The following is a 13,037-nucleotide window of genomic DNA, read 5'->3' as shown; positions in this document are numbered from 1 at the left end:
TTCTAAGCTTCTACACTTCTAATAGCTAATGATATTCACATTTGCATATATTCACCACATCTTTTCCCCCCAGGTGCTGGATATTTGGATGATGTCACTATTGTGAGCGCTCGGCCCGGGTCTGGAACACCAGCAACTTGGGTGGAGAGCTGTACGTGTCCCACAGGATACTTGGGGCAGTTCTGTGAACGATGTGCCCAGGGCTACAGGAGGGAGACCCCTAATCTTGGGCCCTATAGTCCGTGTGTGCCTTGCTTCTGCAATGGGCACAGCGAAACGTGCAACCCTGAATCGGGTAAGAGAGAGCGCTCAGATGCAGATGGTGTTGGGGGTTTTATTGAATTTTTAGAAGATGATACTAGCCCAGGAAGTCTCATTGAATTGATAGCATTGGCAGTTGACCTGAGATTGAAAAAAGGACTTATTCACACAGCATGTAGTTGTCCTATGGCAGTTTCTCCCACAAGAGGGAGCGATGCCCACCAACTTGGAATGCTGGTTTGAATGCTGCTTCCTAGGAACTGCAAATGGGGACCCACGAGCTGTTTGTGGGCTTCATGCAAGCTTCTGGTTGGCCACTGTGAGAACAGGAAGCTGGACTAAATGGGTCCCCTTTGGCCTGATCCAGCAGCCAGGCTTTTACGTCCTTATGAGTTTGAATATTCATGCCACCCAACAATTGCTTTCCCAGGTGCATTGGCAGTACCTGATCACAGCAAAGAGCAAGCCAGTAGCTCCCTCTTCTGGCAAGGTGCCTGTATCTGTTTCCCAGTCTCTAATTTGAGGCCTGTGGCACTTTACAGAGATTTAAGCCAGCAGCCAGAGTTGAAAGTTCTTCTGGACCATGACAGTGTTCACAGAGGAAATTCCCCTCTTCCTCATTTAGTTTTACTTTTCAGTTCTCTCCCTCCCTCCCTCCCTCCCTCTCCTTTGGTAATACTGTCCTTGGAATGGCAAGCAGTCACTGGAAAGACAAAGCAATAAAGCAAAAAAATAAATCCAGCCCTGTGCCTAAGCACATAATGTTTCCGGAAAAGGCCACATGCTGAGAAATTAGTCTGGGCCAGGAGAGATTCTTGTGAAGCAGTTGCCCACTGGCTGCATAGGTCTGGGGAATAAACCACCCTCTTTCTCCCACCTAAAAACAGGAGCCTGTGACTGCAGAGACAACACAGCAGGTCCTCACTGCGAGAAGTGCAGCGATGGCTATTATGGAGATGCAACCACAGGCAGCTCTTCCGATTGCCAGCCGTGTCCATGTCCAGGGGGATCAAGCTGTGCCATAGTACCCAAAACCAAGGAGGTGGTGTGCACCAATTGCCCAGCTGGTACTACAGGTATGCTGCCATGCATGAAACTTCAGTTATGCATATTCACATGCTACTTGCCAGAGGTCTCTCAAGGTGGGGAACTGGTTGAATGATGTTCCACAGACTTTATTATTTTTTTAAAATACAGGGGTGGGGAACTTTTCACAGCTCAAGTTCCACATACCTCTATTGACAACTCTTTGGGGTCCAGAATGTGAATGGAGCAATAGATTGTGATGATTTATTTGATTTATATACTGCTCTTTATCAAAAGATCCCAGGCCAGTATATAACATTAAAAACATATTTTACAGGACATAAAAAGAAAAACATAGCACAAAGTTATGTTTATAATAATGAAATAATCACAATAAAAGGTGCCCCCCACACCTTTAACAAACCATAGACTATATAATGGCCAAAGACCCGGGTGAAAGGATTGTTTTCGTCTGGCACCTAAAGACACGTAATGATGACGTCAGGCAAGTCACCACCAAAAAGGCCCTTTTTCATTTTGCCACCCTCTGAACCCCTCAGGGAGGGGGATATTGACAAGGACTTCCAATGACAAGCACATGCTCTTACTTTTGTACATAAAATCATAGAATCTTAGAATTGGAAGGGTTATCTAGTCCAACCCCCTGCAATGCCGGAATCTCAGCTAAAGCATCCCTGACAGATCGCCATCCATTCTCTGCTTAAAAACCTCCAAGCAGGGAGAGTCCACCACCTCTCGTGGGAGTCTGTTCCACTGCTGAAGAACTCTTACTGTCAGCAAGTTTTTCTGAAAGTTAGTTGGAATCTCCTTTCTTGCAACTTGAAGCCATTGCTGCGAGTCCTGCCCTCAAGAGCAGGAGAAAACAAGCATGCTAAACATACCCAGCTCCTTCAACCGTTCCCCATAAGGCTTCGTTTCTGGACCCTTGATCATCTTGCTTGTCTTCCTCTGCACATGTTCTAGCTTGTCAGCATCCTTCTTAAATTGTGGTGCCCAGAATTGGACACAGTATTCCAGATGTGATCTGACCAAGGCAGAATTGAGTGGTACTATTACTTCCATTGACCTGGACACTAGACTTCTGATGATGCAGCCTAGAATAGCATTTGCTTTTTTTGCTGCTGCATCACACTGTTGACTCATGTTAAGCTTGTCCACCAAGACTCCTAGATCCCTTTCACGTCCTATATTTGTGCATCTGATTCTTCCTGCCAAAGTGCCGGGCCTAACATTTGTCCCTATGGAAATTCATTTTGTTAGCTTGGGCCCTGTTCTCCAATCTGTTAAGGTCATTTTGTATTCTGATTCTGTCTTCTGTGGCATTAGCTACCCGTCCCAGTTTGGTGTCATCTGCAAATTTGATGAGCATCCACTCAATTCCTTCACCCAAGTCATTTATAAAGGTGTTAAACAACAGCAGACCCAGGACAGAACCCCGTGGCACCCCACTTGTCACTTTTTTCCAGGATGACAAGAAACCATGAATTAGTACTCTTTGGGTTCAGTCAGTCAACCAGCTACAAATCCACCTAACAGTTCTCTCATTCAACCCACATTTTATCAGCTTCCTCTAGAGAATATCATGGAGGAAATTGTCAAAAGCCTTACAGAAATCAAGATACACTATGTTTACAGCATTTCCCTGATCCATCAAAAAAAGATATCAGATTGGTCTAGCATGACTTATTTTTGAGAAACCCATGCTGGGTCTTAGCAATCACAGCATCCTTTTCTAAATGCTCACAGACCAACTGTTGAATTATCTGTTCTAGGACGTTCCCTGGTATTGACGTCAAGCTCACCAGTTGGTAGTTACCTGGGTCTTCCCTTTCCCCCCTTTTGAAGATGGGGACAACATTTGCCTGCTTCCAGTCTGTAGGGACCTCACCTGTTCTCCAAGAACTCCTTAAAATCTACAATAGACTACATTCCAGCCACTCAAAAAGCCAGCGGTTTTAATCCTCTGCCCAAGCAAGCAGAGAGGCATCCTGCCAGTTATGGGGCAAATTCCAGTCAGGCAAAAGCACTCAAGGAAGGGTATCGAATGGGGCTAGTGAGAGGTGTGGCCTGGAGAGAGTTGCAAGGACCAGTTGAGAAAGCCCTTGGCCCCGAGGTTCTCCACCTCCGTTTAACGTTTCAAGCACATGATTTTGCAAGCTTCATTTATACTGAACCTCCTTTTATAGGTGGTGGGTAGCCGAAACTGTTTATGCCCTCCCATGGGTAATAGTGAATTACCATAGAATGCAACCAAGCTGGAAAATGAAGATTTCCATGCCAGATCTGGGAACAAGGAGAGAAAAGGAGGTGGAGAAAGCAATATTGTATGTGCCAGCAGCATAAAGCGTAGCTGCTTTAGCAGGGCCCTCTAGGTACCCCTTACACACCCACTACAGATTATTGAATTCAGTGCTGCTGCTAGTATCCTGCCTCAATCCTCTGTTAGTTCCCTCTAAAACAGAAGCTGATGTCACATGCTGCTTGTTTTAGGGTGAAGTGCACAGTAGTGAATTGGTGGTGGAGTTTACTTTCCCTGTGGCCAATTCTTTGGGTATTGTTTCATTGGGGAAATGGACTTTGCAGCCCATCTGGGGGTGATACCTTTGCTTAAGAACTGTGGATAACAGGTATCCAGGAAAGCTGAAGACAAACAAACACCAAAGAGGAACTGTCCCATTTGGTCACTGGCCTCATCGATCATTACAGCAAGTAGAAGACTTCACACACACACACACACACACACACACACACACGCCTCTCCTTCCTATATTAGTGAATTGCAGGGCAGTTTAGAATTGGCCCCCAGTTCAACTATCGGCTGATTCATCTGAGGAGAAGGCAGCCCCCAAATAATTGTGCAACTTGTCTGCATTCCATAAATGAGCTTGTAAGAGTTGTGCAAGCCAACACAAAAAGAAATTTTACATCTCAGTGCTGGATTTGTTGAGAAGGGTGGCGGCTCCTTTGTATTTCTTATCAGCCCTAACCGCTGTGATGCACCTGGGTTCCTGTTTCTTTGAAGTTCAAGTTTCCCCCCGTTAATCTCGAGTTCTACCATATCAGTTAATGGATAGATGAAAATAACGATAGCTTTTCTGTACGGTGTCTGTGGCAGTTGCGAAAAAGCATCTGTCTGAATGTGCTCTAGAGGAGAGGAGAGAGCTGTCTACCATCCCTTTCTAAATATTCTCCTAACTGAAATACATTTTCTGCGCTAAAACATGCGAACATAAAACTCAAGGGTGTGGCCGGGAGGGGCAGCTGCTCCCCTAAATCAATACAAATCTGAGGTTCTGCCCCCCTAACAAAAATCCTGGTTACGCCAATGATAAAACTCCTAGTCTATTGTGTCCTATAATACAAATACGAAACTAAAAGTGAACCTGTCCCAGTACCATCCTGACACTCCTGTACCCAAATGCTCAGCTGTTTATTTTTCCTTAGCATTTCCTTATTTATTTTTTCTGTTTTGCACTCTTTTGGTCTTTGTATGGATTATAAATTTGATTATACCTGTTTGCTCTCCATCATGTTTCAGCAAATTCCTTTTCAGTTTAAGGTTTTTACTGTGTGATGTTACTGTATTATTATTGGGGGGGGGGCACACTTGCCTCTACCCAGGGATTAGTGCAAAGGGTTAGGCACTTTTATTTGTTTCTTCCTTTTCATCCCACCAGGTTCTGGGGCAACTTGCTTCACTTTTCAACTCTGCTTTCTCTCTCTTAACTCCTTGATTTTTCAAGTCATGGAGGAGGGCTTCCCCCTTGTCAAGATGGCATATTTATTCCTTCTCATCTTGTATATTGCCTTTATAGCTCTTAACTTTGGGGTTTTGTTGCCAGCCATTGTCTACTCAACTTAAAATTCTTCCCATTTTCAAAAAGCATCTAAAGTCTGCCCACCATTCTTTGACATCAGTCTGCTGTTGCTTTTTCCTTTTGTAAGAAAATGACCAAGAAAGAAGTTTTTAGCTTCCATTTAGTTTTCACACACATTGGATTTTCCCTTTAAAAAATCATTTCTTCTTCCTTTCCCTTTTGGTTTTTTCTCTTTTATTGCTCCTGCCTTCCCCATTTTACCTTCACTCTTTTATAAGCCTTCAAGAAGGACCTTGTACTTAAATCTCGGAACAATGCCTTCTCTGTTTTCAGTTCTTTACAAGTTGGCTTGTCTTAATAGTACAGTGGTGCCTCGCAAGACGAAATTAATTCGTTCTGCGAGTCGTTTCGTATTGCGAAAAATTCGTCTTGCGAAGCACGACCATAGGAATGCATAGGAATGCATAGGAATTTAATTCCCATAGGAATGCATTGAAATTTTCGTCTTGCAAAGCATGACCATAGAAAAATTCGTCTTGCGAGTCACCCTTTCGTTAGCGAATGCCTTTCGTCTAGCGAGTTTTTCGTTGTGCGAGGCATTCGTCTTGCGAGGTACCACTGTATACTATTTAATAATAGTATTTTATTCAGAGAGTTGGTGGCTGAATTTGGAAGCATGGTTTATTGAGATAGGAATGAGCCCGTGCCAGTCTCAAGTTCTCACTTGCTTCCCAGCACTAATGAAGAAGCCACGGGGAAGCTGTCATTTCCATTTCTGGTTAACCAGATTCAACCAAACCATAAAAAAATTGCTACTGAACCCTAAACTGTGTTCAGTCTTAACCAGGGCTTTTTTTATCCGGAACTCACTGGAACTGAGTTCCGCAACCTCTTTGGTACATTGCAACACCTCATTGTAGCGTACTGGCAGCTGTATAGCAGCACGTTGCCCAGAGCTGCGTGTCGGAGGCTTTGGGCTCATGGCTGTGGGGCAGAGTGTTGGAGGTGACGTTGTAATGCAGCCACAGTGATGCTGGCAGTGGGTCGACTGGGCAGAGAAGCACCCCCCCCCCAAAAAAGGCTCTCTTAGGGTCGTCCATCAAAAAAGCTCAACAACTTTTTTGGGAGTTCCTGTACCTCTTTTTCTAGGCTAAAAAAAACACCAGTCTTAACCATGGTTTAGCAAACATAAGCCATGGTGTGCAACCAGCTTGTTTTTAACAGAGTAAGCTTTTAATAATAATAATAATAATAATAATAATAATAATAATAATAATAATAATAATAATAATTGGATGTCAAAGGAAGCTACAATTTATAAAAAAAATGGAAGTGAAAGCCTTCAAACCTTGTGGTTACACCAGAGTGGGGGCATGAACCCAAGGCTACCACAGGCTCATTTATATCACAGTGAACTGCTGCTTATCTTTTTTTTTTTGTAGAGAATTTATTGGTTTTTACAAAACAAAGAACAACATAACACATAGACCAACACAAACCCAACAATCAAACCATAATAAAACAAATACAAATACACCAACAATTCTTATTCTTGTTTACACAAAAAAAAAACTTTTTCTTGTTCGAATCATTACTAGGTGACTTCCCCCGTTTTCTCTCCTTTGGTTCCAATTCCAATTTTACTTTAATAACTTCTCATCTCTGAAATTAAATCATTCAAAAATCAAAACTAAACATACTTCTTAAGATCTTGTTTTTACTTCAAAATAATCTATCACTTCTTAACTTAAATCAAATCTATTCCAAATATAACTTCATAGTAATTAATAATATAGCTACATAACACAACAAATTAGTTCTTGTATCAAATCATACATCTTCTTTCACTTAGACTGCTGCTAATAAAAAAAATTCAAATATCTCTTCTCTAGTTCAAAAACTTAAAATCTTAACACACCGACTTCAGGGTACCATAATAAACCATCCTAATTTTATCCTTAATGTATTTCACCCTATCCCTTTTCTAACCATTTTCTTTCGCCATCTCGGGGTCTCCCCCCAGACGTTCCTCCATCTTACACCAAAACCATTTTTCAGAATGTCCTCTTTTCTTATAAGTCCACAGTTCCAGACGTAGTCTACAACAGTCCTTACAGGGAGCATCAGGGTACGCAGATCATCACCTTCCAGCATCTCCGGTTCAAAATTCCGTTCCTCTTCTAATTGTAAATATATAAATCTTTTCCCCATCATTCCTGGGCTCTCACCCCAGAAATTGGATATAAAAAGTCTTCTAATCCTGGGCCTCTCACCCCAACAGGATTTTTCATCTTCTCGGAGTTGCAAAAGCATTGTACTTTGTACTTCAATAATTCCCTTAAGCTCTCTGCCAAGGTTTTCTTCCATTTTAACAATGTTCTGAATGGTCTTTCCTGTGAGATATAAATTGTCATCCTGATTCAGCAAGGTTAATTTCTGGTTCAGCAATTCTAAATTCAAAAAAATAATCCTTTGTTCGTGAGTCAGTCCAGAGTCTAAAACAAGCTTGAAAACGAAACCCAACATGGTAGAAGTGGGCATAGGGTGTCAGGTTTCAGTATTTTTCCATCTTAGTCACAGTACTTTTCCATCTCAGTCACAAGTCTCCGCAGCCATTTTCCCTGAAGTTAGGGCGAAAAGATTACATTCTGTCCACTTCAAGAAGAAATATTCCCACCAACTTAGGTCCCCCAAAAGGGATCTAATCAGTCTCACTTGTCAAATTCGAAACATTGTATCCATCACTGCAACAGCAGTCGCCATCAAAGCAGTTACTTTCTTTCCACCAAAGGGAGAAAAACGGGCTTCCTTTCCGTCGTATCTCCCGGAGCGCCAAATGTCAAAAATAAGTTCAATTGTTCACGTACTCACGGCCAACGGGCTTCTTCTGTTTTCCTTCTGACAGGTCCGGTTGGGGCATGCCTCCACAGCCCGGCTCCGTGGTCCCTTCACCCCCACTCCCCCTTTACAGGGGGAACGGGGGAAGGGTTCGGAGCCATAGCGGGCTCGCCGGAGAGCCCATGCCGCGGGACGCTCGACCCGCGGTTTAGCGGAGCCCCGCTTTGCGGTAGCGGGGCTCCTACCCCCGGGCCGGCCTGAGTCGCTTCGCTGCTGAAGCGACCCACGACCGCCCGCGATGGCGTCCTCGCCGGAAGTCAGAATTCATTCATACACAATTGTCCCACTCCATTTCCTCCACGTTCCTCTGCCAGTATCAACCCTTAGCATTTAAGTAGCACATTTCAAGGCTACATGCTGCTTATCATGTCAATTGAATAAAGCCAGTGTGACACAATGGTTTGATTGCTGGATTTGGACATGAAAAACAAATTTTCATATCCACAGTGCTTTACTTTCTCCCAGCGTTGTTGTGAGGCTAAAGTACTACTCTGAGCTCTTTGGAGGAAAAAACAACATGCACATATAATAAACAAATGGGACCAGCAACAAAATTTTGCAGTGTGGCCTAAAGGAAGTATTTCTGTTCAGGGTTCCAGCCAGCCATTCTGTCCAAGCATGGCATTTCACACTCTTCCATTTCCCCTTTCCATGTCTCACTGCACATGCTGTTGCTACTGAACACACTTAGAGCTAATAGGATTGTTGGGAGATTGTTTGACCCCCGGAGTCTTCCTTTTTGAAATGCATTTCTTAAAGTCTTGGGATTCTCCCAGCATCCCTCTTGTTTCAGTGGCTCCATTTTAGCTACAGTTCTGTCAGTATTCATCACCTGAGTTTTCTGGCCAAACTTGGCCCTCCAGCTGTTTTGGGACTACAATTCCCATCATCCCTGACCACTGGTCCTGTTGGCTAGGGATGATGGGAGTTGTAGTCCCAAAACAGCTGGAGGGCCAAGTTTGGCCATTCCTGGATTAAGTGATAAATGCAAGATCAATTTCCATTACTTGAGTGTTGGGTATTATGATCTTGACTGAATTGCATGTTGGTGTTTGTGTGGATTAAAGGTAAAGGTAAAGGGACCCCTGACCATCAGGTCCAGTCGTGTCCGACTCTGGGGTTGCGGCGCTCATCTCGCTCTATAGGCCAAGGGAGCCGGCGTTTGTCCGCAGACAGCTTCCAGGTCATGTGGCCAGCATGACGAAGCTGCTTCTGGCGAACCAGAGCAGCACACGGAAACGCCTTTTACCTTCCCGCTGGAGCGGTCCCTATTTATCTACTTGCACTTTAATGTGCTTTCGAACTGCTAGGTGGGCAGGATTGTGTGGATTAGAGTTCTGAAATTATAAATGTTTGGTTTCTCCCATCCTGATGTTTTTTAGGCTATAGAAGAACAGCATTCAAGAAAATTCATTTTGCTTTCTAATGTGCTTTGCCCTTGTAGGCAAACGGTGTGAATTGTGCGATGATGGCTATTTTGGAGATCCTCTTGGTGAGAATGGCCCCGCCAGGCTTTGCCGCCTATGCCAGTGCAGTGACAACATTGACCCCAATGCTGTTGGGAATTGCAACCGCTTGACGGGAGAATGTCTGAAGTGCATCTATAATACGGCTGGTTTCTACTGTGACAGGTGCAAAGATGGATTCTATGGGAATCCCTTGGCTCACAATACAGAGGAGAAGTGCAAAGGTATGTGTCTGTAATATGTTCTTTGTTACAATCCAGTGGTCTAGGTTAGAACACAAGGCACTCCCCTTCTCCTGGGCACTTGTAATCATTGTGCTGAAACGGAACATAATCTTTTGTCTTGAACTTGTAAAGAATAGTTGCTTGCTCTTTGCAGTGAGGCATCCCCGGATTTATGTATGTATTGCAACATTTTGAATAATAAAACACCTGAAATACAAAATAGTACTTTTGCACCCTTCACACATCCCACTGAGGGGAGATGGTGAGACTCCTGTTTCCAGCCTGGTACAGAAGCACTGAAAACACAAAGCGCCTTGGGCTTCCTGCAACTTCAACTAGTCCACAGCTGTTCTCCGAACCCTTTCTTCTTAGAAAATACGTATTGATGGGTCCACTTTTGCTCCTGCAGCTTGCAACTGTAATCCTTACGGCACGGTGAACTTACAGACCAACTGCAATCAAGTAACGGGGCAGTGTGAGTGCCTTCCGCATGTCACAGAAAGGGACTGCAGCTCTTGTCAGCCTGGCTTCTACAACCTGCAGAGCAGACGTGGCTGCGAGAGGTGAGCTGGTCCCAGGGCTCTCACCTTGTCACAGGAACTCTTTGGCGGAAGGTTAGGAGAGCAGTGGTGACAAAAATGGTGCCTATAACTCCTTCCCAGAAGATCAATGGGGTGCCACCCCTCCCTTCATATACCTACTTAAAATGCCACCTTTTCTTTAAAGACGTTACTTAACCTATTACTTAACCTTTTAGTCCCTATTCCCTTCATAGATATAGATAATAGATATATGCCTTAATAGAATATAGCTACACTGGTCGGTTCCCCCCTTCCCTCGCTTTTTCCTAGGCTGATAATAATAACAACCGGCTGAAATTTTGGGACACTGCTTATTACTATTGCAGGTGACTACATTGCAGGTCTGTTTCTGTGACCCTGGGGTGGATCTCAATCCAGTTCTTAGGAGGGAAGAAGTTGCTCCTCAAATAGTAGACTAGCATTTAGAAGGCTCAGTAGAGCTAGCAGTCTTCCACTTTGTGAGGTGTTTTTTTTGGATGTGTTTAAGGCTTATATTTTTATGGAAAGCAGGCAAATGCACTTTATCTTGTATTTCATGTTGGCGCTTTTTGATGCAGCAATAGTTCAGACCTCTCATGGCGAATGTGACTTGCATTGCACCGTACCCAAATCAAACATGATAGTCATGTGCAGTCTTTTTGTTTTAACTATGTGCCTTAATGCTAAAAAAAATGTGCTCTTCTTCCTCCTCCTCCCGTAGGTGTAACTGCCATCCATTGGGTTCCACCAATGGCCACTGTGAAATACAGACAGGGCAATGTGAATGCCAGCCAGGCATTACTGGGCAGCGTTGTGAGAGATGCGAGGCAAACCATTTCGGATTTGGTCCTGAAGGCTGCAAACGTAAGCGAGGGGGCAGGCAGGGAACATGATTTTTCTTTCCCACCGTTTTCTCTTACATTTGTTTATCACCACTTTTTCTTCTCTGTTGAAAATGTGTTTCGTTGCTCACCACTCTTAGTGTGTTTATGGACTTGGACATCACAAGAGGCTCTTTGCGTCACCCTCCCCATTTTCTTCTTCTTTTGTCTGTCTGCTTCCTGCGTGTTGTGTGAGTTTCAAGTCTATTGAGAATGTTTTTGCAGTTGTGTGAGTCTTACTTTCTCCCTCTAGGGCATTATGATTGCATATACTTGTAGACCATCTGCTGCTCCTTGTCATAAACACTTCCTCTGAATTTTGTCCCAGAACTGGCCTATTTTCTGGCTGTTACACTCCTACGCTTCTACTCTGGAATGTGGCCTTTAGCTGCTAACTCAGGCTTGAGAACATGCAAAGTGTGTCAGATTGGGACATACATTCCTACTTATCTAAACCCTCCCATCTCTAGTAGACTAGCATCTGTTGGTTTGATACAGTGGCCCAAAGAACATGCATCTGTGGTTCCCTGAAAACCATGGCTTGCAGATTGGAAGCTAGCCTCAGGAATATTGCTGTATACCCACCTTCCCTCTACAGAGCTGTCTTCCCTTTGCAGCATTATCCATAGTTTTATGTTGAATGAGTAAAACATCTGATGGAGAGATGAAAATCATTGTTTGGAAAGTGCATGGGACCCAGTATTTGTGTTGGTGAGCATATAATGCTAACCCATGATTCCCCCTGGCAAGGAGAGGTTGGAGAAGGGAGAAGGAAGGAAGGACAAGGAAGCCTTCATTTCAGTTTGCAAGCCATGTTTTCTGGGGAGTCAGCATTTGACCTAGTACATGTGCACAGCTGTCCTGGCAAGTGCAATTTGAAGTGTGACTACATCTACAAGAGTAGAGAATTTATGGCAAGCTTTTTATATATTTAAGCATGAACGTGGCCTTGCACGAATGGATTTCATATTATTAAGGTGTGACATGAGAAGCAGACCTCAAAGCTCCTTCATAGGGTCTTGTTCTTGCAAACAGCAGATGAGGTGGTAAGTTTATGTTTGTAAGAATGTAATACTTACTAAATGAGTAGCTGTTTTTGTTTTGCTAGTAGCTCAATGTCTAAGTGCATTGAAAGATGCAAAATTATGTGGTTTTCCCTACCATTTCCATCTTGCTGGTGTGTATTGTATACATATGTATGTTTGTAGATCACCCAGAAATACTCTCTCACAGCCCAGATGGAACAAGTAAGGCTCACTGATGTCCATGGGGAGAGTTTATATGTAGGTTTGCACACTTGCATCTTGATATTAAAAGGAATATCAGATATGGGATATTCACCCAATACCTTTCCAAAAAGTCTTTGCTCCACAGGACTAGACAAATCCCATCATCTCTGGTACTTTCACAGAGTGGACACCCCTTTCAAACCTCCACCTTTGGCCCACTTCAGCCCTTAGGCGGGATGAAAGTGTGTGTTTATTTGGATCAGCATAGAGTACTGATGTGCACACTGGGTTTCTCTTGGTCCTAACAAAAACCGGACTTGGAGGCATCTGCATACTGAGAAGTGGCTGAAAGAAAAAGTTTGTTGCTTTTATGGCTTTGTGTCAAAGACAAAGTTGACTTGGAAGGTTGTGCTTACAGTTGAAGGAATAGGCACAATGCCATACAACACAATGCATGTGAAAATAAGGGCGCCAATAATTGGTTAGATGGGTCTTTCACAAAAAGGTGCAAACTAGCAGATTTACTCACAAGTGATCCCTTAGGCTTCAATGAGTCTTAACTTGCTCAAGCTGAGCTATCATGCAAGTGATTGCAAACTTTCATATGCATACGACTTACAGATCCAGTCAGCTGTAGTTATAAATGTACAATT

At 43.6% G+C, this 13,037-nt stretch overlaps 1 protein-coding gene across 1 annotated transcript in view; it reads left to right on the top strand.

Moving 5' to 3' along the window:
- Positions 1-13,037, top strand: part of LOC117047844 (laminin subunit gamma-1-like) — a 123,165-nt gene that overhangs the window by 93,816 nt on the left and 16,312 nt on the right. Inside the window, exons 12-16 of the mRNA XM_033151069.1 lie at positions 74-295; positions 1,149-1,337; positions 9,469-9,714; positions 10,124-10,277; positions 10,996-11,138. Coding sequence (XP_033006960.1) covers positions 74-295; positions 1,149-1,337; positions 9,469-9,714; positions 10,124-10,277; positions 10,996-11,138 — 954 coding nt within the window. The remainder of the gene's footprint in view (positions 1-73; positions 296-1,148; positions 1,338-9,468; positions 9,715-10,123; positions 10,278-10,995; positions 11,139-13,037) is intronic.

This window comes from Lacerta agilis, chromosome 6 (genome assembly GCF_009819535.1).
Source record: "Lacerta agilis isolate rLacAgi1 chromosome 6, rLacAgi1.pri, whole genome shotgun sequence".
Classification (NCBI taxonomy): Eukaryota; Metazoa; Chordata; class Lepidosauria; order Squamata; family Lacertidae; genus Lacerta; species Lacerta agilis.
Note: the sequence above shows the minus strand (reverse complement) of the source record. Positions and strands in the feature narration are given on the sequence as shown.